At 33.1% G+C, this 24011-nt stretch overlaps 4 protein-coding genes across 5 annotated transcripts; all 4 read left to right on the top strand.

Annotated features, from left to right (window-relative positions):
- Nucleotides 1-1723: 1723 nt before the first annotated feature.
- LOC137830585 (protein DETOXIFICATION 42) lies at nucleotides 1724-7929 on the top strand. The gene is made up of 13 exons (XM_068638020.2): nucleotides 1724-2153; nucleotides 2306-2427; nucleotides 3165-3473; nucleotides 3602-3771; nucleotides 4173-4308; nucleotides 4511-4607; nucleotides 4727-4827; nucleotides 5456-5619; nucleotides 6560-6631; nucleotides 6714-6830; nucleotides 6902-6997; nucleotides 7234-7355; nucleotides 7506-7929. The coding sequence occupies exons 1-13, from the start codon at nucleotides 1996-1998 to the stop codon at nucleotides 7564-7566; spliced, it is 1725 nt and encodes a 574-aa protein (XP_068494121.1). The 5' UTR covers nucleotides 1724-1995; the 3' UTR covers nucleotides 7567-7929.
- A 596-nt stretch (nucleotides 7930-8525) lies between these two features.
- On the top strand, nucleotides 8526-12107 carry LOC137829467 (putative disease resistance protein RGA3). 2 transcript variants are annotated; one of them, XM_090304528.1, is made up of 3 exons: nucleotides 8526-10991; nucleotides 11076-11187; nucleotides 11914-12107. In XM_090304528.1, exons 1-2 carry the CDS (start codon nucleotides 8626-8628, stop codon nucleotides 11155-11157), a joined length of 2448 nt encoding a protein of 815 aa, XP_090160654.1. In that variant the 5' UTR covers nucleotides 8526-8625; the 3' UTR covers nucleotides 11158-11187; nucleotides 11914-12107. The 2 variants fall into 2 exon arrangements, with proteins under 2 accessions (XP_090160654.1, XP_068492369.2); XM_068636268.2 differs by having other exon boundaries at nucleotides 8526-11187.
- A 1975-nt stretch (nucleotides 12108-14082) lies between these two features.
- LOC137830586 (uncharacterized) lies at nucleotides 14083-21179 on the top strand. The gene is made up of 7 exons (XM_068638022.2): nucleotides 14083-14447; nucleotides 14540-14730; nucleotides 15370-15477; nucleotides 15573-17689; nucleotides 19499-19586; nucleotides 19890-20132; nucleotides 20816-21179. Exons 1-6 carry the CDS (start codon nucleotides 14354-14356, stop codon nucleotides 20046-20048), a joined length of 2757 nt encoding a protein of 918 aa, XP_068494123.2. The 5' UTR covers nucleotides 14083-14353; the 3' UTR covers nucleotides 20049-20132; nucleotides 20816-21179.
- Nucleotides 21180-22636: 1457 nt separating this feature from the next.
- On the top strand, nucleotides 22637-23928 carry LOC137828376 (dehydration-responsive element-binding protein 2F-like). The gene has a single exon (XM_068634913.2). It carries the CDS (start codon nucleotides 22719-22721, stop codon nucleotides 23595-23597), a length of 879 nt encoding a protein of 292 aa, XP_068491014.2. The 5' UTR covers nucleotides 22637-22718; the 3' UTR covers nucleotides 23598-23928.
- The last annotated feature ends 83 nt before the right edge of the window (nucleotides 23929-24011 follow it).

The following is a 24011-nucleotide window of genomic DNA, read 5'->3' on the forward strand; positions in this document are numbered from 1 at the left end:
ATTCCATATTAAAGCTAATTATATCAAAAGTTGTGAAAACAAATAACCAAACAAAGTAAAAGGAAAATATATCAATGAGAGAATATTATTGGATCAAATTTCACTAAACTTACTTATAATCTTTTTCAACAATGCATGTGATTACTTTCATTTCCTATATATTGAAGTTGTTAATATAATTAATTATATTTTAACTCTTTTTAATAATCATCAATTCCTCCATAATAATCAAAGAGAATCGGTATTAGTGTTTCTAGAAATCTGATTAATTAAGTAATTCACCATTTCAAATCAAGTTCGAAATTATGGTTTTTCAATCAATCTTTAAAATCTGAGATCAAGTTTTGATTTTCCAAATATTCCCAATATTAAGAATAGAAAAAAATCAATAACATAAAGAAAAAAAATCATATATATATATATATATATATATAATTCTTATTTATTTTCTATAATCATTTGATATTTATATAATTGTATTTCTTGGTACTTGACATGAAAGAAGAGGAAATATTTTTTATTTGAATCATTGATAATATTATGTTATTTTTTTAAACATGAATGGTGAATGTGGCAGGTACAAATATATGGGATAATCAATAAAAATGTACTGAAAAAAAAAGTTTATATCCATTAAATATAAAAATATAAATAGAGATATATTTTTACTTAAAAATGAAGATAAAATTAGTGAAACTCAAATCAGCCTTATATGTTACCTCTCAAACCACACTCCGTCTAAATAATACCCATTATATGTTACAAAAAATTAACACAAGATGTTTACAAAATATTTTAAATTTTATTTTTATTTTTTTATTTATATAAATTTATTAAATATTTACTGATAACCATTAGTACCATTAAATAGATATAAAATACAAGAATAATCAATCACGTAACGCATACATGATTAATATAATATAAACGTTTGAGAATGCACGATTGATTCTCGTAAAATTAGTATGAAATAAATATATCTACAAAAAAAAATGAAACAAAAACAGTATCCAGATCCAAAAGTCACTTGTAAATTAACAGATTTTTTTCTGCGATATTACATTTACGTATGATTGACCAACATTAGTCTAAAATAATTAATTGTCATTGTTAAACTTAGATTAAAATTATTTGAGTAATTTCTTCATTAAAAAAATTGAAAATATTAAATTGGTCCTTCAATTGACATTGAATTAATTTTCAAATTATAATTTTTAACTATTGCATGACATTGATATTTCATTCAATAAATAATTTTAAAAAAAATAGCCCAGATTTCACACCTTTGCAAAATAAAACACAAATTCTGATTTTTTTTTTAATTGAATATCCAACAAAAAAATTCATATAACGAGTTTTCATTAAAAAAATATTTTGTTTAGAATTTTTTTATTACAACTTTTCACAAAATAACATGGTCAAACAGAAAAAAAAAAGTTTGTGTTTGACACTAATTAATGGTAACTACAGTTACCCTAAATAAAACAAAACATTTTTTTTATTGAGGATTCCATAAATAATTTTTTTATTAGATACTAAAACTTTATTTAAGTCTAAAATTTATATTTGAAAAAGTTATTTATTATAATACAATTTATACATTTACAAGTGTATTTAAAATATTTTTCTTGTATTGCAATGAGCATAAGTACTAGTTATTATAATATAATATTCATTGAACTTTGTATAATCTGGGTTTTACTTAACTGAGGGAGGCTTCTGTGAATTTTGCACCTATCTGGTGTCAAACAGATGCAACCTGTTCATCATTTTATGTTGATTTTCCTATCTCATATTCAATTAAATGACATAATATAATAAACGTAACATGATTTAATTTGCTCCTTTGCTTCAATATACTGCTTCATTCACTGTGTTATCTGTGAGAGAAAAGCATGGGGTCATGGAAGCCTTTCGATCTCTTTTAGCTGTGACATATTCACAATTTTTTCTTTCGTGTCAAAGTGGTGTTCATTGTTAATCCAAATCCTCATTATGTGCTCTTTGACTGTTTCTAGTTTTCATTGGTTGTTTGTTGATCAACTACTGAATACTAGAAGAAAGGTGGTAAACTTCTATAAGCGAATTCCATTGTTTGAGAGGAGGTTGTTCTCAAGAAACATGCCCCTTTTAATGTTATTTTCTGGCATAAGGTAAAGATTATTGCTTTCACTGTATTTGTTCTTTCAATTCAACTGTGTTTCTTCATCACTGCACTGTTTTATTACTTTGATTCAACTTGGATGAAGTTTTCCTTGTTTTACTAGTTGTGGTAGATATTAAATTCGTGATGTTATGCTTCCAGGAATGCTCTGGCAGAGGATGAACTAGGCCTGGAAATACTGCATATTTCACTCCCCACTACTCTGGCTTTGGCAGCAGACCCTATTGCTTCTCTGATTGATACTGCATTCATCGGCCACATAGGTTTGATTAACATTTTCCTCGAAAACTGTTATACATTTAACTTTTGTGAATATTTATGATGTTTGGTTCTGACTAATAATGCTACCTGTTTGGAGATTTTGCTTTTTCATATGCACAAGTGGTGTCTAAAGTCCAGTTTTAGGCCTACAATAAGATATTGGTTGTGGATTTGACCTTATCAAGTTTCATATTTGAGGAAAAATTTAGATGCCCACATTGTGAATGCAGATATCCATTTTTTTTTATCAATAAGTAAAAAGTTAATAAATGTGAATATTTCAAGATATTCAACCCTATTATGTACTACATGACCACCTAGTTGGATAAGGCCTTTGTTTTTTATGTTATATTATGAATGCTGGTGATGAAGAGGACACAGGGTAAACTTGTGAAAGGTCATAATGGTAACATTTTCACCAGTCATAGACTTGAAATCTAGAAAGTAGGACATGTCCTGGAGATTGAGGGGCCTATAGCAGTGTTACAAATGTAGCTAACTATGTTTATTGTCTTAATACTTCTCTTCTCTTGTGTCCTTGCTCATAAATAATTGAAGTGATGGAACAATGATAACAGCAAAAGACTATCCCATTAGGGATGAAACAATGCTAAATATTTCCATGAACTGTTAGATCTATAGATAGGAATTTCCCTTTCATATTTTTTTTTGTCCATTTTCCAGTTATTAGCTTGTGATTTGACTGCATTAAGTTATATTATGAAATGCTATTTTGTAGGTCCTGTGGAGCTTGCTGCTGTGGGAGTCTCCATTGCTATTTTCAATCAAATCTCAAAAATTACAATAATTCCACTTGTCAGTGTTACAACCTCTTTGGTTGCTGAGGAAGATGCTGCTGAACAAAATCATCAGTCAGAAAAAGAAATTCTGCTTGAGGAATCTGTTGTAAATAGGAGTGTAAAGGTGGATATACACCACCAAGCAGAGAAAGCTGGTAATCATCAGTCAGAAAAAGAAATTCTGCTTGAGGAATCTGTTGTAAATGAGAGTGTAAAGGTGGATGTACAGGACCAAGCAGAGAAAGCTGGTACATATATTTTTCAAGGATAAAAGAAACCACTAAAATTTCTGAATTTGTATTTGATGGTTCATTCAATTAAGGCTTTTCTGGTTTACTCTGTAAGTATTAATTTTATTTTTATCTACATTTTGAAGGCAACACTTTTTCAAAAAATGTTGATAAAAAGGCTACACTTGACCGTGGCAAAGCCTATATTCCATCAGCATCATCAGGAATAGTTATTGGTGGTGTGCTTGGGGTTCTACAAACTCTCTTTCTCATTTTTGCAGCTAAACCAATGTTGAATTACATGGGCGTTGATTCTGTGAGTACTTTCTAAACAAACCATGAAATGAATCACTTGGGCTGGCTTAATAATGTGTCTTTTAGTCCCTAGAAGTTAATCATCTTTGGTTCTATTCCCTGACTTTTAAAACTCTTAGTTTTCATCCCTATATGCTTAAATACCCAAAGTTTAGTCCTTAAAATCATAAGTTTCTGTCCTCTACATCGTTAGTTTTAACTAAAGTTTGGGTATTTCAAAACTCTAGCGAGGAAAACTTATGGTTTTAATTAAAAGTAAGGGACTAAAACCAAAGATGACCCATTTTCCAAGTAAAAACACCATTAACCCTTGAATAATTGTTTGAAGGTAACTTTAATGTTTTATTTTTTGTTTATAGCTTTTGAAGACTTTAAATCACTGTCATATTACTTCTCATGCAGAATTCTCCTATGTTCAAACCAGCACAACAATACTTGACATTGAGATCATTCGGTGCACCAGCAGTTATTATCTCTATGGCAATTCAAGGAGTTTTTCGTGGAATCAAAGATACCAAAACTCCTTTGTATGCTACAGGTACTTCATGTTTTCTTTTACAAAGGGACTAATTAGCATTTCTGTATATTCTTTATGTTGTTTCATGTGCATCAATTCAAATTTCTTGAATCAGATCTTGACAGAGACTAGAGGATTAGTGGAGATCAATTAAAATTTATTTCTAAACACAAATTAAGAACTACCTTATTCTCATTCAGTAACTTGTGAAACTTGATTGCAGTAATGGGAGATGCAACAAATATCCTTTTGGATCCATTGCTTATGTTCGTAGTGCGGTTGGGAGTCAATGGAGCAGCCATTGCCCACATTTTCTCCCAGTAAGTTCAACTTGAGAGTCATTTATGATTAAGGATATACCCCACAGACAAGATATTCCAACTGATGTCACATTGCACTCTTGTTTCTCATTTCACTTACTGGTGACATGATTTAACAGGTACTTGATAGCCATAATGCTGCTGCGGAGTTTGATGAAACAAGTTGTTCTTCTGCCTCCCACAATGAAAGACTTTCAATTTGCGAAGATTCTGAAAAATGGTTATTTACCTATTCCTTCTCTACTTTTAAAATCTCCTGCTTCCCAATTTCTTATAATTAAACAGCTGAACCTGCATGTTAGTTTTATCAAAACAGGCTTTAAAAATTTGATCAGCAGAATCACTTGTTTATCCGATAGCAACTTTCTTGCTTATGATTTTATTGTGCAGTCTTCTTTTCAGTAGCTTACTTCAGAAACTTATCTGACAGTTCTCGTTTAATAATGTCATCTTTAATGTGCACTGCTTTATGTTTATAACGAGTGAAACTGAAACTTTGGTTGAGTTCAAAAATCTATCCTAATATTGAATGTTCCTTTTCTTGGACTAAATAATCACAACAAAAATGGCTTAATTTGGAAAATAGTGAGGATCTTTCAATACCTCTTATTACAGTTAAATATAAAATGACAAGAAAACGCAAGCATCCTGATTCTTTGGGCTGTCTGATCTGAATGTGAAAAGTTCCCTTTTCTCTTGTCATAAATTTCAGGGAAAGAAACAGTGTTATGGGGATCCTAAACTTTTTTTCCTACTGCTTGAACTTGATCAATGTCTTGTAGTGTTCTAAATATTTTTGACACATTCTTAAGGACAAGTTTCTAACTCAGTTTTCTTCCTTGTTGTAGGGTTTCTGTTGTTGGTTAAAGTTGCAGCTGTGACTTTCTGTGTGACCTTGTCTGCATCCCTAGCAGCAAGGAAAGGATCAACAACTATGGCTGCATTTCAAATCTGCTTACAAATTTGGATGGCAACATCTTTGCTTGCTGATGGATTGGCTGTTGCTGGACAAGTATGTAATTGATAATTTCTCCAAAAACCTACTTCGAAAGTTTATTTGAAATACCAAAATAAATACACTACTATGTGAAAGATTTGGCACAAATGAATCCCGAGTAAACCCATGTAAAAGAGCATACATCACTTTCAACCCAAAACATTAAAACAATAACTTTTTGAGTCTTTTTTGTCTTACATTTTGTTCTTATTGTCCATTTCTATCTAACATGGGACTCTAACTCACACTTCTCCATCTGACATCTAAGATTTCCAATATTTTAAATGGATTTATCAGTGATAGCAAACTATTATTAACTGTTATCAGACATTTTTCTGCCTAGATTCAGCTGATGTCAATACCATAATTGGCATGTGCCAGGAAGACACATTGAAACTTCTTAGTGGAACTTCTATACCATGATTGTCAAGCCTATTTAAAGCATATACAAATTTCTTATTGATTGCATTTAGTGAGTTTTTACATGCTCCTGTGTAGCATTTGCCTCAGAATCTTCATTCATGTTAAACGAAGACAGCTTATACCATAAACCATAACATGAAAGGGAAGAGAAAGAAAGCAATTTTTGTATTGGTTGCATAACCATACTATTATCCATACTTGATTCATATTTAAGGAAAAAAACATGACAAATCTGTCTAAAATCATAAATGTTATCAGCAAAAGATTACAAATCTGTCCAAAATCAGACTAATTCTTCTACTTGACTAAACATTACCACTAACACAAACAAACATAGCTATAACAGTAAAAACAAAGGTAATTTTGAAGAGTTTTACGTAATGTTGCAATTAATTGCATGCATTCCCATGTTCTCCTTATGATATCTATCATCATTCACGTATCAATCTTCACTCCGGATGTTTTTATTTACCAAATGTAAGTTCCTTTTATACATTCAAGTCAATATAGATAATAGTGAGATTCTTTTCAGGCTATCATTGCAAGTGAATTTGCTAAAAGGGATTACAAAAAGGTTATCGAATCTGCCTCCCGTGTGCTGCAGGTATTTCAACTTGTCACTTTAATATTTTTATTTAGCTATTCATGCTCTTAATTCACCTGTCTTGAGTAATTTTATTTTGCAGCTTGGCTTGATTCTTGGGCTGGTTCTCTCAGTCCTTCTTTTGAGTCTACTTCCCTTTGGTTCTAAGTTATTTACAAATGACAGCAATGTTCTGCAACTTATCAGTATTGGCATTCCAGTAAGTAATATCAATATTTGCTATTTGCTTATCTGTTTTTCCTCTCTTTTACTTGATGAATACTTGTTCAGTATGTTGCTGCTACTCAACCCATCAATGCTTTGGCATTTGTTTTTGATGGAATCAACTATGGGGCATCAGATTTCACATACTCTGCTTACTCAATGGTAAGTTAATCAGAAAAATTGCTTCTTCTGTTGTTCATGGTTCATTAATACTGATCAGCCTTTTGCCTTTGAAAACAAGGAAAAAAGGATATTGTGAACATTGACCTACCAGTTAATTCTTGTTATCTTTTCCTTTTTCATAATTTTCACTTTGAAAGAATTATTGCAACTCCTCCTTTCTGCTGTGAATCAGCTTATTTCCCCATTGTGGCTTATGTACTTGCTATTACTCCCAGATTTTGGTGGCATTGGTGAGCATATGTAGTTTATATGTGCTGTCCTCAAGCTTTGGCTTTACTGGTATCTGGATTGCGTTGTCTATTTACATGTCTCTAAGGATATTTGCAGGGTTTTGGAGGTAACTTCTGCTACAAATAAAAGACACCCCTGAGTTTTAGAGACATTTTTCCTTCATTTCTTTTGAGACCACTGTTCTTTTCAAACAAAAAGAAATTGAACAGAAGTACTAACATAACAAATTATAACGTTTATGAACTTTGGTATGCAGGATTGGTACTGCATCAGGACCTTGGAGCTTCCTTACTGAAAACTCTAATTCGATCCAGTAGTTCCATGCTGTTTTTAACCATTGTGAGATTTGGTATTCTGATTCTAACGTGCACAGTAGAAGCAGCATTGAAGAGATACCCCATCATGGAGTACCACTGCTTCAGCTACTTCTTCCTCTTCTAAGGGTGGTGGCTCTTTTGAAATGATTGTTTTTATCTGAAGTGATTTTTTTACTCCACATGAATTCACTTGTATATATGTATATGAAAGGCAATGTTCGTATATAGATGAGATTTTAGGAAAGAAAGAGCAAACTATATCTGCTTTTTTAATTGAACATGAATGCTTCGGTTCTCAATTGGAAGATCTTGAACATGTATCTAAATTGTTTATGGATAAGGATGCAAAGAAGTGTTGATCTCATGCTTGGGACTAGATAAGTGATCAAGGGATCTAAGGATCGTTAATTCGTTATGGAATAATCATTTAATTGAAGAGAATGATTTTGCTGTGAATAATCAAAGGATTTTGCATCTTGAGTTTCATGTGAGTACCCGTTCAACTCAAATCTATTGGGAAAGTGAAGGAAAAAGTTTGAACTAAGGTAGCTGGGTAACACCTATGACATCTACCCCTTCTCTATCTGAATTTTAACTTCTTAAATATAAATAATAATAAAAAATTATCCTAATGTAAAAATATTTTTTAAAAACTAAAAAATTTCCTAAAAACTAATTTAAATAAAAGGATATTATCATCTTCTTATATAAAAATATCTATATGACAATGATTTATGATTCAGCTATCCATCTAAGCAAATAGGGTGTGCCACCCCAACCCACTGTATTTATGATGCAGCTACTACTGAACTACATATCATAGATATTTCTATGAGTAATTTAAGAAACATTTTTCTTATATAAAAATATATCTACATCAAAATAAAAATATGATATTATAGTGATTATCATATTCCTATTTTCTTTTTTCATATTATCAGAACCACTCTTCAACTACATTTAATGGCTATACCTACCTTGTATCAAGTGAAGAGATGAAACTATTCAAACTACACCAAGTTCTCCTTGCATTCCCACCTATCTCCCAAAACACACATCATGGCCGAATCACTTATTTTCAGCTTCGCAGAATCACTCATAGGGAAGATTGCTTCTCGTGCAGTTGAAGAAGCTTCCTTGGCGGTTGGTGTGCATAGCGAGCTACAACAGATGAAAGCAACTATGGCACTCATCAGAGGTGTGCTCTTAGATGCTCAGCAAAAGAATCCGCTGAGCAGTGCATTGACCGAATGGCTGAGACAGGTGAAGCACGTGTTTTCTGATGCTGAAGACATAGTTGATGATTTTCAATGCGAAGCCTTGAGGAAGCACGTTGTCAACACCTATGGTAGCTGCTCAAGGAAGGTACGTCGTTTCTTCTCAACAAGTAGTCCTCTTGTTTATCGTCTTAGAATGGCGCATCGCATTCAAGATATCAACACCATGTTGGCCAAACTTGGAGATCAAAGAAGCATGTTTGGCCTTCAAATCATTGACCAAGATACACATGTCGTGCACGTGAGGGAAACGACTCATTCTTATGTAAACCCTTCCAATGTTACAGGAAGGGAACATGACAAAAATGAAATAGTAAAACTTTTGGTGCAAGATGGTCATCACCAAAGTCTTTCTGTTATTCCCATTGTGGGAATGGGAGGCTTGGGAAAAACCACACTTGCTAAGTTGGTCTTCAATGACACCAACATTGATGCATGTTTTCCCTTGAAGATGTGGGTGTGTGTCTCTAATGATTTTGAACTTAGGAATGTGCTCATTAAAATCCTCAGTTCTGCTATAAACCCAACTAGGGAAAACTTCAATAACTTTGAGACAGAGCAACTTCAAAATCGTTTGAGAAATACAATTCAAGGTCAGAAGTTCTTGCTTGTGTTGGATGACGTGTGGAACGAGGATGGTGCAAGATGGGATGAGTTGAAGGAAATAATAGATGTAGGTGTTGAAGGGTGTAAGATCTTAGTGACCACTCGTAGCCACTTGACAGCTACCATGATGTGCACCAAATCCTCCAACTCTTACCTTCTGGAACGCCTTTCTGAAGAGGATTCCTTCTCTCTGTTTGTGAAAACGGCTTTTAAAGAAGGGAAAGAGAAAAGCTTTCCACAGTTGTTGGAGATTGGGAAAGAAATTGTGAACAAGTGTGGAGGAATACCGTTGGCAGTGAAAACTTTAGCAAGTTCACTATTCTCTGTGGTTGATAAAACCAAGTGGGAGTCTATGAGGGACGACAAGATTTGGAATTTGCCACAAAAAGAAAGAGACATTTTGCCTGCTCTTGAAATAAGTTACAATCAACTTCCTTCACATTTGAAACCTTGTTTTGTTTGCTTCTCCCTTTTTTCTGAGGGTTCTGAATTCTTTAGTTTTTATGTTACTAAGTTGTGGGAGGCACTTGGTTTTCTTCCACCACCAAATGAAAATGAGACAATGGATGATGTTGCCATTCAATTTTTGCATGAGCTGTGGTCAAGATCTTTTCTCACAGATTTCACTGAATTGAGCCATGGTTACAGTTTTAAATTACATGATCTAGTTCATGATCTTGCTATGTATGCTGCCAAAGGTGAGTTTCAAACAATATACCCTCGCAGTTCAATAATATCTCCCAATGCTCGACATTTGGCATTCAGTGAGAATAACTTGCTAGACCAAGCTGTCATTCCCACAGGTCTGAGAACTATAATTTTTCCTGATGAAGCTTCCAATGAAGTTTTCATGAATACATTGGTGTCAAGGTGCAAATACTTGAGATTTTTGGAATTAAGTAACTCTAAATTAGAGAGTTTACCTCCCTCCCTTGGAAAGTTGAAACATTTAAGATATCTCTGTCTCTTTGGGAATAAAAAGCTCAAGGGACTCCCTTCCTCAGTATGCAACCTGCAAAATTTGGAAACTTTGAACCTTAATGGATGCACAGAGCTACAAGAATTGCCCAAAGGAATGAGAAAACTTATCAGCCTACGTCGCCTACACATAACCACAAAGCAACTTCATTTTCCGGACAAAGAAATAGCAAATTTGACTTCTTTAGAGACTTTGACATTCAATTCTTGTGATAATTTGGAGTCACTGTTTGAAGGGATACAACTTTCTACTCTTAAAAATTTGTCTTTGCATCACTGCGGGAATCTAAAGTCTTTGTCCTTTCATGTCATAACAAATTTGGAGAATTTGGTTATCGAGAGTTGTTGTGAGTTGGAATTGTCAATGGACTTTGGCAACCAAATCCCTGATTTAAGGTTAAAGTCTCTTGGTCTTAAAAGTTTGCAACAGTTGGTCAGTTTGCCTCAATGGTTGCAAGGATCTGTGAACACACTACATTCCTTGGTGATTGCTGACTGCAACAATCTTAAGGAGCTTCCTGAATGGCTGTCATCTATGATTTGTCTCAAACTGCTTGTAATTGAGTACTGTCCATACCTGCAGTCACTCCCTGATAACCTCACAAATCTTGAAAATCTAGTGATTAACAACTGTCCTGAATTATGCAGAAGATACCAGCCGGGGGTTGGACAGGATTGCCACAAAATATCTCACATCAAACAAGTTTTTGTTGGTGAATTGGAAGAGTGATGACAAATCTTTGATAGCAGAAAGTTTAAGGTATTGAATTTTGTTTCTTTGGTTTCCATAGCAGATTGTTGTTTTAGACCACCTTTTTGCTATTTTGGAAAGAAGGGATTTTCATTTTTACATAGTAAGTTATTTCATCAACAACTTACGTAGCAAAGACACGGATACGACATTGACACGGATACGACATAGATACAAATACAGAGATACATATAATATCTATATATTGGACATGGGAACACAGATACGTATAATCTCTAAATGTAGGACATGAGACACGAATCTATATATTATACAATTATGAATATAAATTGACAATAAAATATTTATGTGCACAAATATGTTTCAGATTTTTTTTAGCAGGAAAATATTGTTCATGGCTAGTTCAAAAGAATTTGTTCCTTACTTTTACAATCATAATAAAAAAATTTACAATAAATTTGAGTTTTTAGAAAATTAGTGTATTTCTCCTTTTTAAAATTGTGTTAGAACCATGCTAGAATTGTCAGAAATCTAACAAATATTTTTTAAATTGAATACTTCACCGATACATATCCTACGAGTGTCGGTTTCCGATACATATATCCGACACGAACATGTTATTTAAGAGAAGTATTCAAGCCAGCAAAATCCTTAATAGATATTTGAGTTTGTTAAGGATGTTGACTAAATTGTTTCTCTCAATTCCTATAATCCATCACTTTCTTGGAAAAAAAGAGATACCCTTTAAGGAATTTTATGAACTTTGGTTTGCAGGAGTGATACTGGATCAGAACCTTGGAGTTTTCTTAAGGAATGTATAAAACATTGTACATTGGAGCAGTTATCTTGGAGTTATTTTTCTGTTAAAAGATCAATTTGAAGGTATGAGAATTAGTTGTTATTGGTAGTTGTATTTGTAACTGTTGTGTTTGTAAATTTTCATACTATGAAAAATAAAAGAATTCTGAGAGCATTTTCTACTTTTTCTTTTCTTTCAAATTCAAGTACAGGAATCAAACTATAAACTTGACTCCTACATCCAGCAAATATGAAAAAGTTAAATTATATATAAAAAAAAGTCATAGACTTATTATCTTAAAATTTCTAAATTAAAGATTTTGTTTGATAACTTATAGGTACTGATTTTTTCTTGTATAAAAAAATATATATTTATATATATATAATGTAATATATTACAATATCTATAGTGTATATTAAATACATAACAATACATATTATTTTATATATAATATTAGTAAAAATTGACTTTAGTTACATGAAGAAAAAAAAAGTTTCTTTAGTTTTCATCTATGAAAAAGTTGAAATTTTGCTTCCACCAACATATTGCCAAAGGTCATATTTTTAAAGATACCAATACTTCAGTGTTATTTGTCTTTCACACAAGTTCAATGATCGTCAACGACAATCTTAACAATGAATCACATTTATCTCTATTGTATCTAAGAAGAATAAACACTAAATAAGATTTTATCTTCTTCTTACTCAAATATTGTTTCTTCCATCACCTTACTGCCCCAACTTAGGTCACAAGCCACTATTCCTAGTTCAACAACAATTAGTGTTTATCATTACTTTATATATCCTAAATAATTACATTATCCGTCAGATGTGGGTTTTAAAGTCATGTGTGTTCTTGGCTAAAGATTGCAAATAAAAGCCTTAATTTAAAATATTTCAAAATTATGAGAATTAAATATTAATAATTATAACTAAAACTAAAATTACACATAAATTAATATACGTACATCAAAAGTTAAAACAAAATACACAAGGTTTTTTGAAGTATGATTTTGTAATAAAAAAAAGTATGAATTATATAAACCAACTACCATCAATCATAAGAAATATGCAAATATTGTTGAAGTGTTTTATTAAGGTTCTACCATAAATCTTTGGAGGAATTTAACAAAGGTTAAAAAATTCTATTATTTTTGTTGAGATTTTAGAATAAACCTTTTGAAACTTATCAAAAGTTAAAATGATCCCGTTAATTTGTTAACGTTTTAGTAATTTAACGAATGTTAAAAAAGCCTATGTTATTTTGCTTAGATTTTAAAATAAATATTATGAGTTATTTTGCTAAGGTTTTAAAATAAGTCTTTCAAATTTAACAAAGGTTAAAAAAACTTATGTTATTTTACTAAAGTCTTAAAATAACCTTTGGAACTTAAACAAAGATTAAATAAGTCTGTTAATTAAATTAATTATTAAATTATATTAACCTCCGTTAAATAATTTTTGTTAATTTTCTTTTTCTTGTATTAGAATTAATAGATTTATCAATATTTTTTAAATTGATTTGATTATAATTAATTTTAAATTAAGAACTCTATACTTATCTTTGTTGACAAAACAACCAAGGGGACTTGAATTTTCAGACACAAAATAGTAATCTTTCATTTGAAGTTATTATTTGTATATATCTCTTTATTATACGTTACAACTTTGTAAAATAAATAAATTATTATTAAACTCTCTACTTTTTAAATAAGTGATTTTTTTTAAATGTTTCAAAAATATATATTTAAAGTTTAACTAAATCGGTCCAATACATGTTATCATTATAAAAGATAATCTGATAAATAATATATTTTGATATATTATATTTTTAGATTATAACTCTTTCCATCAAAATTTATGTTAACATAGGTGCATGAAGAATAACATAAGTAATGATTGGATTTGTATTTTTTTCATGATTAATTTGTTATTAACTTTTTTTTCAAAATGTTATTATAAATATTTTATACTAAATTCAATTCATATATAATTTTATAGGATAATTTTTTTTTTATAGTGGACCAAGTAGAAAATTTTACCATTTCAAAAACTTTAAATATTAAATGTGAATTTAATTTTTTTATTCTGAAATGTGGAAAAAATGTAAGCATTCATTACCCTTACTCCAATGGGTTTAAAATCAATCACAGAGAGATTTGAAATAGAAAACGCGATTCCTATTGCAGAAGTGCTTCCCAGCTTTCTCTTCGAACCACTCAGATTTCTGAAACCAAAACGCTATTCCAATTCAAATCAAAATCGCATTTTTCAATTCCTCTTCGCAACTCCCATGACGTATTCACGTTCCGCGCGGGAATGAACGCTCCCGCATTCTCTGAAACCCTCGAAGAGCGTTGGTAACCACAATTCAAAGCCATTTAAGGTTTCGGTGCACTAGAAAACACCATAGACCATGGACGGTGGCGAAGATCCTTCAGCATTGGCTTGGGTTTGGGTCATTGAAGCTCTATCAGCCTGTAAAGCAATCTCGACTCCCATGTTGCAGGGTAAAAAGGACCATACACGTTTCTTTTCCTTTTAATTTCGTTTTTGGTGAAAAATTTCATGATTAATGCAGTTGTTGTTGATGATGATGTAGGTTTGATTGATTCAGCACCTGTCGGGATGGATAAATTTGGCGAAATTACAAAGGAGATAGTTTCTTTGAGGTGTTTGGAGGAACTGCCCAGTAGTGTGGTTGAACGTGTAGCTTCTTCTACATCGGATTCCAGAGCTAGATTTGACATTTCGCGGGGTTGTCAAGATGTCCTCCAGGAAATATTGAATGAGGTAAAACAATTTCAAATTTTAAGTGTGTTTGATATGATCATATCACAGTAGGAAGTGTTAGAATTGAGTTAGCCATGGTTTGATTTTAATATAGACAAGGTTGTTTAGTTATTGTTGGGTAAAATTGATTTTGCATCTAAATCTTGGTTTGACTAGGACTAATTAAAAGTAAATTGATTTGAGGTGAAAAGTCTACGCTTAAGTTATACTTGAAACTTGCTTTTGAGATAAAAATATACAAGCATAAATTACTTAGCTTCAAAGTTAATATTAACCCAAATCAATTTTGTAAATGTTCACCCAAATACACACTAAATCTCCTTCGATATGTAAATGGCATAGTTTACTTTCCCTGTATAATGTTGGAAGCTATTTGAACTAATTTGAATACTCATATTGTGTTTCAGTTTGTTTTGGAAAATGTTTCTTCTTTTCATTTACTGTGTTCATATAAACAATTACATCACTGGCACTTCATTTTTACTTTATTTCTTGTTTAAAGATTTTATACTGGAAATAATCAAAACGTGATTTTTGTTGTTTCCAGACTCTAGTATTTTATTTTATTTTATTTGAAGATGGATCTTTATGATTATGCTAATAAATCTCCCTCTATTCTTTATGTAACGTATAAAGCAGACCCCATTATCAAATCTGAAAATGACTGGAGCAGAGCTTTTGAAATCAGATGTTTACCCGTTTATAAATCACAAAAGAGCTGGCAATTTGAAATGTCACTTAGAGCAGGTAATGGAAGTGTCCTTTGAGAACTCTCCTGTATGAGATTTGTACATTTTCATCCCATTTTTGTATGATCTGTTTCTTTTCCTAATCCTGAATAGCTGAGACAAACAATCTTGGAAGGTACTCATCCTCATACTGATTACTTGAAAGAAAGGAGTGGATTATTTCCTCGGAATAATGGTTATTCGGTGATTGTAAATGATGTCAAACGTGATGATCATTCAGCTAAGGAAGTTGGGAACTCCACCAATACTGAAAATATGGTAGGAAATGATATCTCAGTGTCCTTAACTTTAGAGAATGGGAATAAAACTTCCAAAGAACACTTGCTTGATAATAATTCTTCACCCTCCACGAGGAGTAGGGTTTACTCAGCTGATGATTATCTTACAGAACACTTTGATAGAAAGCAAGTCTGTCTAAATGAATGTGATGATTTCTGTAGAACTTCAAAGAGGGTTAAATTTTCTGCATCTACAAGTTTTGAGTCTAAGAAAGAGAAGCCAGTTTCTCAACTCAAACAGGAAGTGTCAGAACATTTAACTGAAAGAATTCTTCTAGTTTCTGAACGAGGAGATCATCATGTAGAAAATAATAACAAAGAAACTCTGGGTGGTGGGTCCTCAGAGGATATTCCCAATAAATGCACTGTTTCAAAATTGTGCCAACCTAGCAGCCATATTGAAGTTCCCCGTGATGAATCAAATACTCCTTTTAATGATGCTTTGATGCTTCAACCTACATTTGGTGCTGAAAATTCTAAGCAACTGCAGGTCGAGTCAATTCCACATGTTTCACTCGCAGATGGAATCCTGCTTGAGATTTCCGGAAGTAAACATAGGTCTAAACATGAAAAAGATTTACAACTCAAAGATCCAAATGACTCACAGCAGCAAATTGCTGGTGTTAAAGCTCCAGATCATACTGGGAATGGTTGTGGGGTAGAGAAATCAGGTGATATTGTGTATCAAGGTGAAAAAATTAGCCTTGAAATGGAAAAGCAGGCAGAACAAAATCTGTGTTTGAAGTGTAATGAAAGTGATCAATTACCAATTTCTGATGTAAATGTCATCCAATCAGTGGTTACTGAATGTTGTCTTGGTATGACAACTACCCTTCCAACAAATGATGCTAAGGCAGAAAAAAATCAGCAAATAATTAATCTACAGCAACCCAAACAGACAGAACCAGATATCGCAGCTTTAAATCTCTCCCAGGAGCCAGTTGTTTGTGATAAAACTATAGTTGGTGCAGTTATTGGTTGTGAAGCTGAGCAATCAAGTGATAGTGATGGATATCACAACGAAAAAAAATGTCTTGAAGCAAAAAAGCATGAATTCCTGCGCTCCCACTTCACAGTTGATCAAGATTTCTCAGCAATGAATGAACTAAATAAACAAAATCTTTGCATGAAGTGTAATCAAGGTGGCCAATTACTGACTTGTAAAACAACTACTTGTCCATTGATGGTGCATGAAGACTGTCTAGGTTCATCTGTACAGTTGGATGCAGAGGGCAACTTTTTTTGCCCATTTTGTGCATATTCTCGCACTATTTCAGAATATGTTGAAGCTAAGGAAAAAGCTTCCTTGGCAAGGAAGGACTTAACCATCTTTATTAGTAAAGGTAAAATGAGTCAAGCTGCTGACAATCTTCTTTATGAATTTCGTACGCAAGAACATTGTTTTTCAAGAAAGAGTAGTGAGTGTGAACATATTCATGTAAAAAACAACAAAGATGATCAGTTGACAAGGTGTGAAGACAATAGAGAAGATCATGTTGGTGAGCATGCAAATGAAGCCAATAATCTTCAGTTTGGAAGAAGTGAGCAACAAAATTCATCATGCAGAGAAAAGGAAAATGTAAGCAATGGATCAGTTGAAATTTTAAGAGAAGAGAAAATTGGTGAAATGCGAAATGCAAAGAACATAACTGGTGTAAGAGTTGAAGAAAATGAAGTGCCAACTGACCATGTAGATGGACATGATGTTGACACATGTACTGGTGAAAAAACAAATAATGCCCTTGTTAATAAAAGCAATGCTGGATATGAAACTCCACAAGAAATGACAAAACAGCAAGCTATTGATGGAGCAACAGAGCCAGTTTGTGCACATAATACTGGAAAAGAGGAAATGTCTGAAATTGAATGTGATAAACATAGTACTTCTAGTTCTAGATACTCCATGAGATACCGTAAACATGAAATGCAATGGTAAGTTCTTAAACTTTCCCTACCATATGTGATTATTAATATCTGAGTAGTTGGGCTGCTAAGGAGTTCTACCATATTTGGTGAAGGGAGTTTTAAATACTTTTGGCAACAATATTTTCTTAAGGATGCATTTTCTTTTGTTTCTTATGCCGTGAATATTTTGTGTGATGTTGTGGAGTCAGTTACATGGATCAAAAGATGGCAATGTATTTTTTCAAAACCAATGGTTTAACTCAACATCTACAATTTTTGGGCTATCTTCAATTAGATCAGCTCTCTTAACTAGTGTTGTCATTGGTCGTTTTTACATGTGTCTAAACTATCTTAGTCTCCACACAGTTTTACCATCTTTTCCTGGTAGGTATCATTTTATTAGAGTAGTTTTACTCTCTTTTTTCGTATGTTCTTTCTACAGCTGTAGTCCTGTAGAACTCTATAATGATGCAATATCTATCTAGTGAGTTGAGTGCTTAAGCTCTAACTGATCTAGTGTATAAAAACTTCTTGTATCTCTGATTCAGTTGGGTTCAACAATATTTTTCACTTGAGTAGAAATACTTCTTTCAACTATTCTCTAATTCTATTACACTTCAACTTTCTCTCTAATATCCACTCTCAATCATATCTTGTATGAACACTCTTCCAACTTACGACTTGGATCTTATGCTCTTGTTGGCCCTTGTTGCGACACATTCAGTACTAAAAACATTAAAGTCTTAGAAATGGGGTTTAGACCTAACTCAATCCTTCAAAACCAACCTATAAGATGAGGTTTGTACTTATATACTTTGTTTTAGCCATATCACTAGTTAATGAGACTAAATTACACTCCCCCTCAACCCCACAAAATTGATGTGTAAGATAAGGTTTACATCTCGGTTATATACTTCATTTCAATCGTATCATAGTCAATATGGAACTAAATACCATCCATGAGGTTGCAGGAAAGGCTGTTTTCAAACATAAATAGCCACTGGATTTGTGGCTGTAGTAAAGTTTCCTTTAAGCTTAAGAGAGACCTTTCTATGACAAATAACATCTGATGCATTCTTTAATTTCTTTCATCCAGCTTGAATGATTTATATCTCACTCTATTTCTCCATTTCCTTTTACAAAATCATGATAGATCATGGATATCTATACTTGTGGTATGGTATGATCTCTAATTTTCACCTCCTTCCCAGTGCTAGTGGGTGTTTAGAATCTTCTGAGTGTCAAATTCAACTTTGACAAACAGAACTAATAATATCCTTACGAGAACAAGTATGATGTAACAAGATTTGCATTGATATACATTAACAAAAGCCAAAATGAAAAACCTTACCTTCATTCTGTTCTGCAATCTCAAATCAATTTTCTTGAAAACTTCGTCATTTTCCCAAAATAGATCCCATCTCAAATTCTCAGAAATCCTGAAAACCCCAGAACTAATAATCTCTCCCTTCCAATGCTTCAACTCCATTATTGGTTGATGGTATACTGAATGATTTGATGGGGTGCCAAGTGGAACTATTCCTCAATTTCTAACAATTTAGAACTGTTCCCATGACAGAATGGGAATGATCTCGTCCCCCTTTCTCTAGTGGAAATGATTGTGGGAGTCCTAATTTATAAAATATCTCTGTGAATAAGTCTTTCACTGGTAATTTTTCATATCTTATACTAAATTTGCGAATGCGTCATCCCACTGTAAGATTTTGGGGATGCAAAAATAAATCATGGACCAAATGCTGCCTTATAGTAATAATTACGTTTGAAGGACTGATACTGTTGTAGTCATTCTAATTTAATTGGTTATTTGACTGACAGCAAACCCCAGGCACGCCCAGTATTTCAGGGTAATCAATTAAGACGAAAAAAAATTCCGTGGACAGCTGAGGAGGAAGACATGTTAAGGGTATCATTTTTCTTTCTTCCATACTTCTTCTAAGTAGTATGATTTCACACCTTATAAGTAGCTAATTACATTATGTTTCTGTGTAAACAACACTCCTGGGACATGTATTTCTTTTGCTTCCACATCAATTCATTGTTTAAGAACAATCTCATACTATGATAGAAAGTTAAAGGATGTGGACCCTCCTATGTGTTTCTTTCACCTTGAGTTTTTGAGTTTTAATGTATCTCAACGATATTATATATATTGTATATGTGTGTGTGTTTTCAACTGCTGTAATAATTGCTTGTTTTCTCTGTGAAGGAGGGAGTACAGAAGTTTGGTTTCGATGACCCAAGGAAGTGGAAAAACATTTTGGCTTTTGGTTCTCATGTGTTTGAGAAAGTTGGTAAGCGTCGTACATCACAAGACCTGAAGGATAAATGGAAGAACATGTGCAAAGCTCACTCAAAATCAAAATGAAAGGCTTCATCTCAAGTTATGCTTGAAAGAGTGGTCATCTGTCTGCCGCCATTCCTCATCCGACTGCCAGTAGTCGAAAATTAGGTAAAATTAGTATTCTCTATACAAGGTCCCAGGTCTACCCAAACTACTTAAATTTTGTATCTTATTAGATGTGGACAGCCTATGTGCCATGCACTTCCTTACTGGTTTGATGATTATCATTACCGTGTTCTTTCACTTCAGGAGATATTTAGTCCTTTTAAAAAAGAGAAAATGTTGCATTAATTCCTCTTTTGATAAAAAGGACAGGACCCATATCCACAGTATCTGTACCAACATATATGGTTCAAACGAGGGTTTTGTGTCGTAATATCTTGACCTCAAAGCACAAGAATTATGGTTTGTGGATCTTTATTTATAGCTTCAAAATTCAGAAGTTAGTAAAAATTGTAGCTTGCTTCTTTGCTAGTCCATAATGTTCTATGAATGAAAACAAAAAATAAAGAGGCAGATTGCATTTGCATCAAGATGTTGGTATGGAATATGTATTCACCTTTTGGCTTTTGAATGTGCTCAAATTTCGATATTTACAAAATGTTCTAATTTGAATGTTCAAATTTTGTATTCACCTTTTGGCTTTTGGCTTTTGGCTTTTGAATAGTATCCTAAGATCATTTTGGTTTACCAGATTAATCTGGTTGAGCCAAGTGTATGACATCTAGTTATTTATACATGTATGTATATTGTTTGCTTATCTAATGCATTCCATTTTTTCTTCCCTCAAGAAACTCGGCAGATGATCTCCATACTGTCACACCTAGTCTCCTATTACATGTACGGCATCGCCTTTACCCTTACAAGAAAGTTGCAGAATCTTTTGCCAAGAAAAGAGAATCATGGAAGTGGTGCTTTGCATGAGATTTAACAATTAGGTTGATCAGCTCTGATGCCAATAACAATGTTGATTCAGATCTACCATTTAAAATCAATTGTCGGTGTAAATTTTCACATAAAGTAGTCGCTTGTATTATAAGGTTCTAGTGAAAATGTGAAATCTCGATGGTATATCTCTTAACTTGTTTTACACAAGTGCTTTATGTGAATTATCTTTTCACTTACAAGTTTATCATTCTTTTCCTCCTCGAATAATCTATTTCCTATTTGTCTCGTAATCGTATTTATAGTTGTGTCATACGATTGCCTTTAGCATCAGTTTTACATTACCATCACTTCATTGTAATGTCTAAATTCGCTTTCTTTAGTTTTAAGTGGGAATTTTTAAGGCCTCAATGATAAGAAAGTAATTCACAGATGACATAGCTATGTAAATAGAGGAAAATCATGGGATAAAGGTGAAGTAGGTCTCGAGAATCAGGCTGTGAATAGCAGGAAAACATGTGAAATGTTGCTCGTGATATTGGAAAATGTTGAGGTGGATCTTTCTGATAATCTTCCCCTTAAGAGGTCAAATTCAGCTATTGTATAGAATCCAAAGATGAGTGTCAGAGTTCATTCAAAGCACTCACAGTCACTTGGAAAAACTCTTTCCATGTATATACTGTAGTCATTGCCTCTACATTTAATAACCTTATTTTCTATCCTCATGGGATCAATTATAGCTCTTCATTTACAGATCCTTATCTTGTAACATTGCTATTAATTAAAGTTTTTTGGAGATGAGAAACTGATAAACTTGTGTATATTGCATAATTCAAGATGGTTCTCCTGCCATGTGAAGTTTATTTTAAGCTGACACCTAAGACGGACTACTGTTAAAGTCCCTTTGAGCTGTCAATTCAATTTCAAAATCATAGGTTGACCAGTTTATATATACAGTTCATAATCGATCCTACTAAGAACTATGGATGAAAACCAACTTCCTATATGGGATATTTGCATTTGCTATTTATTGACCAGTTTTTTACATGAATATATATATATATATATATATATATATATGTATGTATGTATGTATATATATATATATATGTATGTGTGTATATATTTAGCTAAATTACAATTCTGTAAAAATGAGTATCAAACATAGAATGGCAAAAATAAAAATAGAATGACCAAAATTATGAAAAAAGAAACAGAAAGGACCAAATAACATTTTATTCTAAGGTGTATTTTTTTCTGTCTGAAAAATATTTGGTATATATGCAGCAACAATCCTTTATCCGTGACTTCCAATTACAAGTAGGTGAATCAATTAAAAAGCGTTTGACCATAATTCCAAGAACATAAGTTAGTAAAAAGTTTATTCTTTTTCCAACTTTTCAGTTAGACAAGTTATCTTTTGTTTAGACAGCAAAAGTATTGTATGAAAAAAAGACAACAAAAGTATGATTATCCCCACCACATGTTAAGAACATGCAACTCTTAGTTGCAGTAAGCAACACGTGTAATTTGCAAAGTTGACAACAACAACAAAAGAATTCACTCAACCCAGAAAATTCTAAGTAAAAAGAAGAAAATAAAAAATAAATAAACACTAAGGATTTGAAGCAATCTGTGGCTTCACAAAGCACAACGGTCACATGGCCACTTCTCCAAACGTGACAACATTTAACACCAAACTTCACTCTTGCTCCTACATATCCCGCTCCATTCCTCCCACATCATGCATCAATTCCAAGTGTGTCATCACCACCACCTTGCCTTTCTCAATTCCCACCACTATCCACCATGGAGGGCTGCAAAAACTCCCCTCTAAAACCATGGAAGAAAGGGCCAACAAGGGGCAAAGGTGGTCCCCAAAATGCCTCATGTGAGTATAGAGGTGTTAGGCAGAGAACATGGGGCAAATGGGTGGCTGAGATAAGAGAGCCTAAGAAGAGATCAAGACTCTGGCTTGGCTCCTTTGCCACAGCAGAAGAAGCTGCCTTGGCCTATGATGAGGCTGCAAGGAGACTCTATGGTCCTGATGCTTACCTCAACCTCCCCCACATGCAACCAAACCTCATAAACTCCACCACCAGATCTCAAAAGTTCAAGTGGTTCCCTTCCAAGAACTTCATCTCCATGTTCCCTTCACGTGGATTGCTCAACCTCAATGCTCAACCGAGTGTCCATGTCATCCACCAGAGGCTGCAACAGCTTAAGCAAAAAGGGGTGGTTGCAACAACAACAACAACTCAACCACCACATTCTACTCATCCAAGGGTGGCAGAACTTGAGAACTTAGTCAGCCAAAACCACTCAGAGACTCTGCCTCCACTTCCCCAAGATTCTCAAGTTTCACCACCAAAAATAATTGGTGATTCTGAGGAGAAACCCGAGATAGACCTGCTTGAGTTTCTTCAACAGATGGGAATACTAAAAGATGAAAGAGAGACAGAGAAAACTGATAGCTCGGGAAGCTCAACAGTGTCTGAAGCTGCATCAAGAGATGAAAATGAACAAGCAGGAGTGTTTTCTGACATGAGTAGTGTTAACTGGGAGGAATTGATTGAGATGCATGACCATGAAGTTGTGTGTAACTATCTTGCATCAGAAGAAATCCAGTTTGAAGCATATGACATAAACGAGGACCTTACTTTCTCCACTTCCATTTGGAACAACTAAGTTTTTGAACAAAATACACCTACTTTCCTATGGTTGAAACTAGTTACACATTGGTTCTGAGTGGATCAAGTGTTCAACCATGTTATAACTATGATCAGAAGGTGTTGAACCTTTGGTTACTTATCTGTTATCGATTGTGTCTTTTAGGATAAAATTTCTTTCTGTTGTTTATTAGAGGGAAAATAGTTTATCATAAAAAAAGTGGCTGAGTGAAAAAGGAGCTTAGTTCAGTCTTCAACAACAACAAAATTGACAACTTTATCAGGATTTTGGTTAAAAGGTGTAGCTCTTTCTTGTGATTCCTTCATCTTATTCTTTGCTCTCTCTTAACGAAGTGGATCATGCTTTGGATTTAAAGGATCTAATTTTTAGTTACGAATAAAAGAATTGTTAAAGAATATAAAATACTTTTCT

This window comes from Phaseolus vulgaris, chromosome 7, assembly GCF_051622355.1.
Source record: "Phaseolus vulgaris cultivar YP4 chromosome 7, ASM5162235v1, whole genome shotgun sequence".
Classification (NCBI taxonomy): Eukaryota; Viridiplantae; Streptophyta; class Magnoliopsida; order Fabales; family Fabaceae; genus Phaseolus; species Phaseolus vulgaris.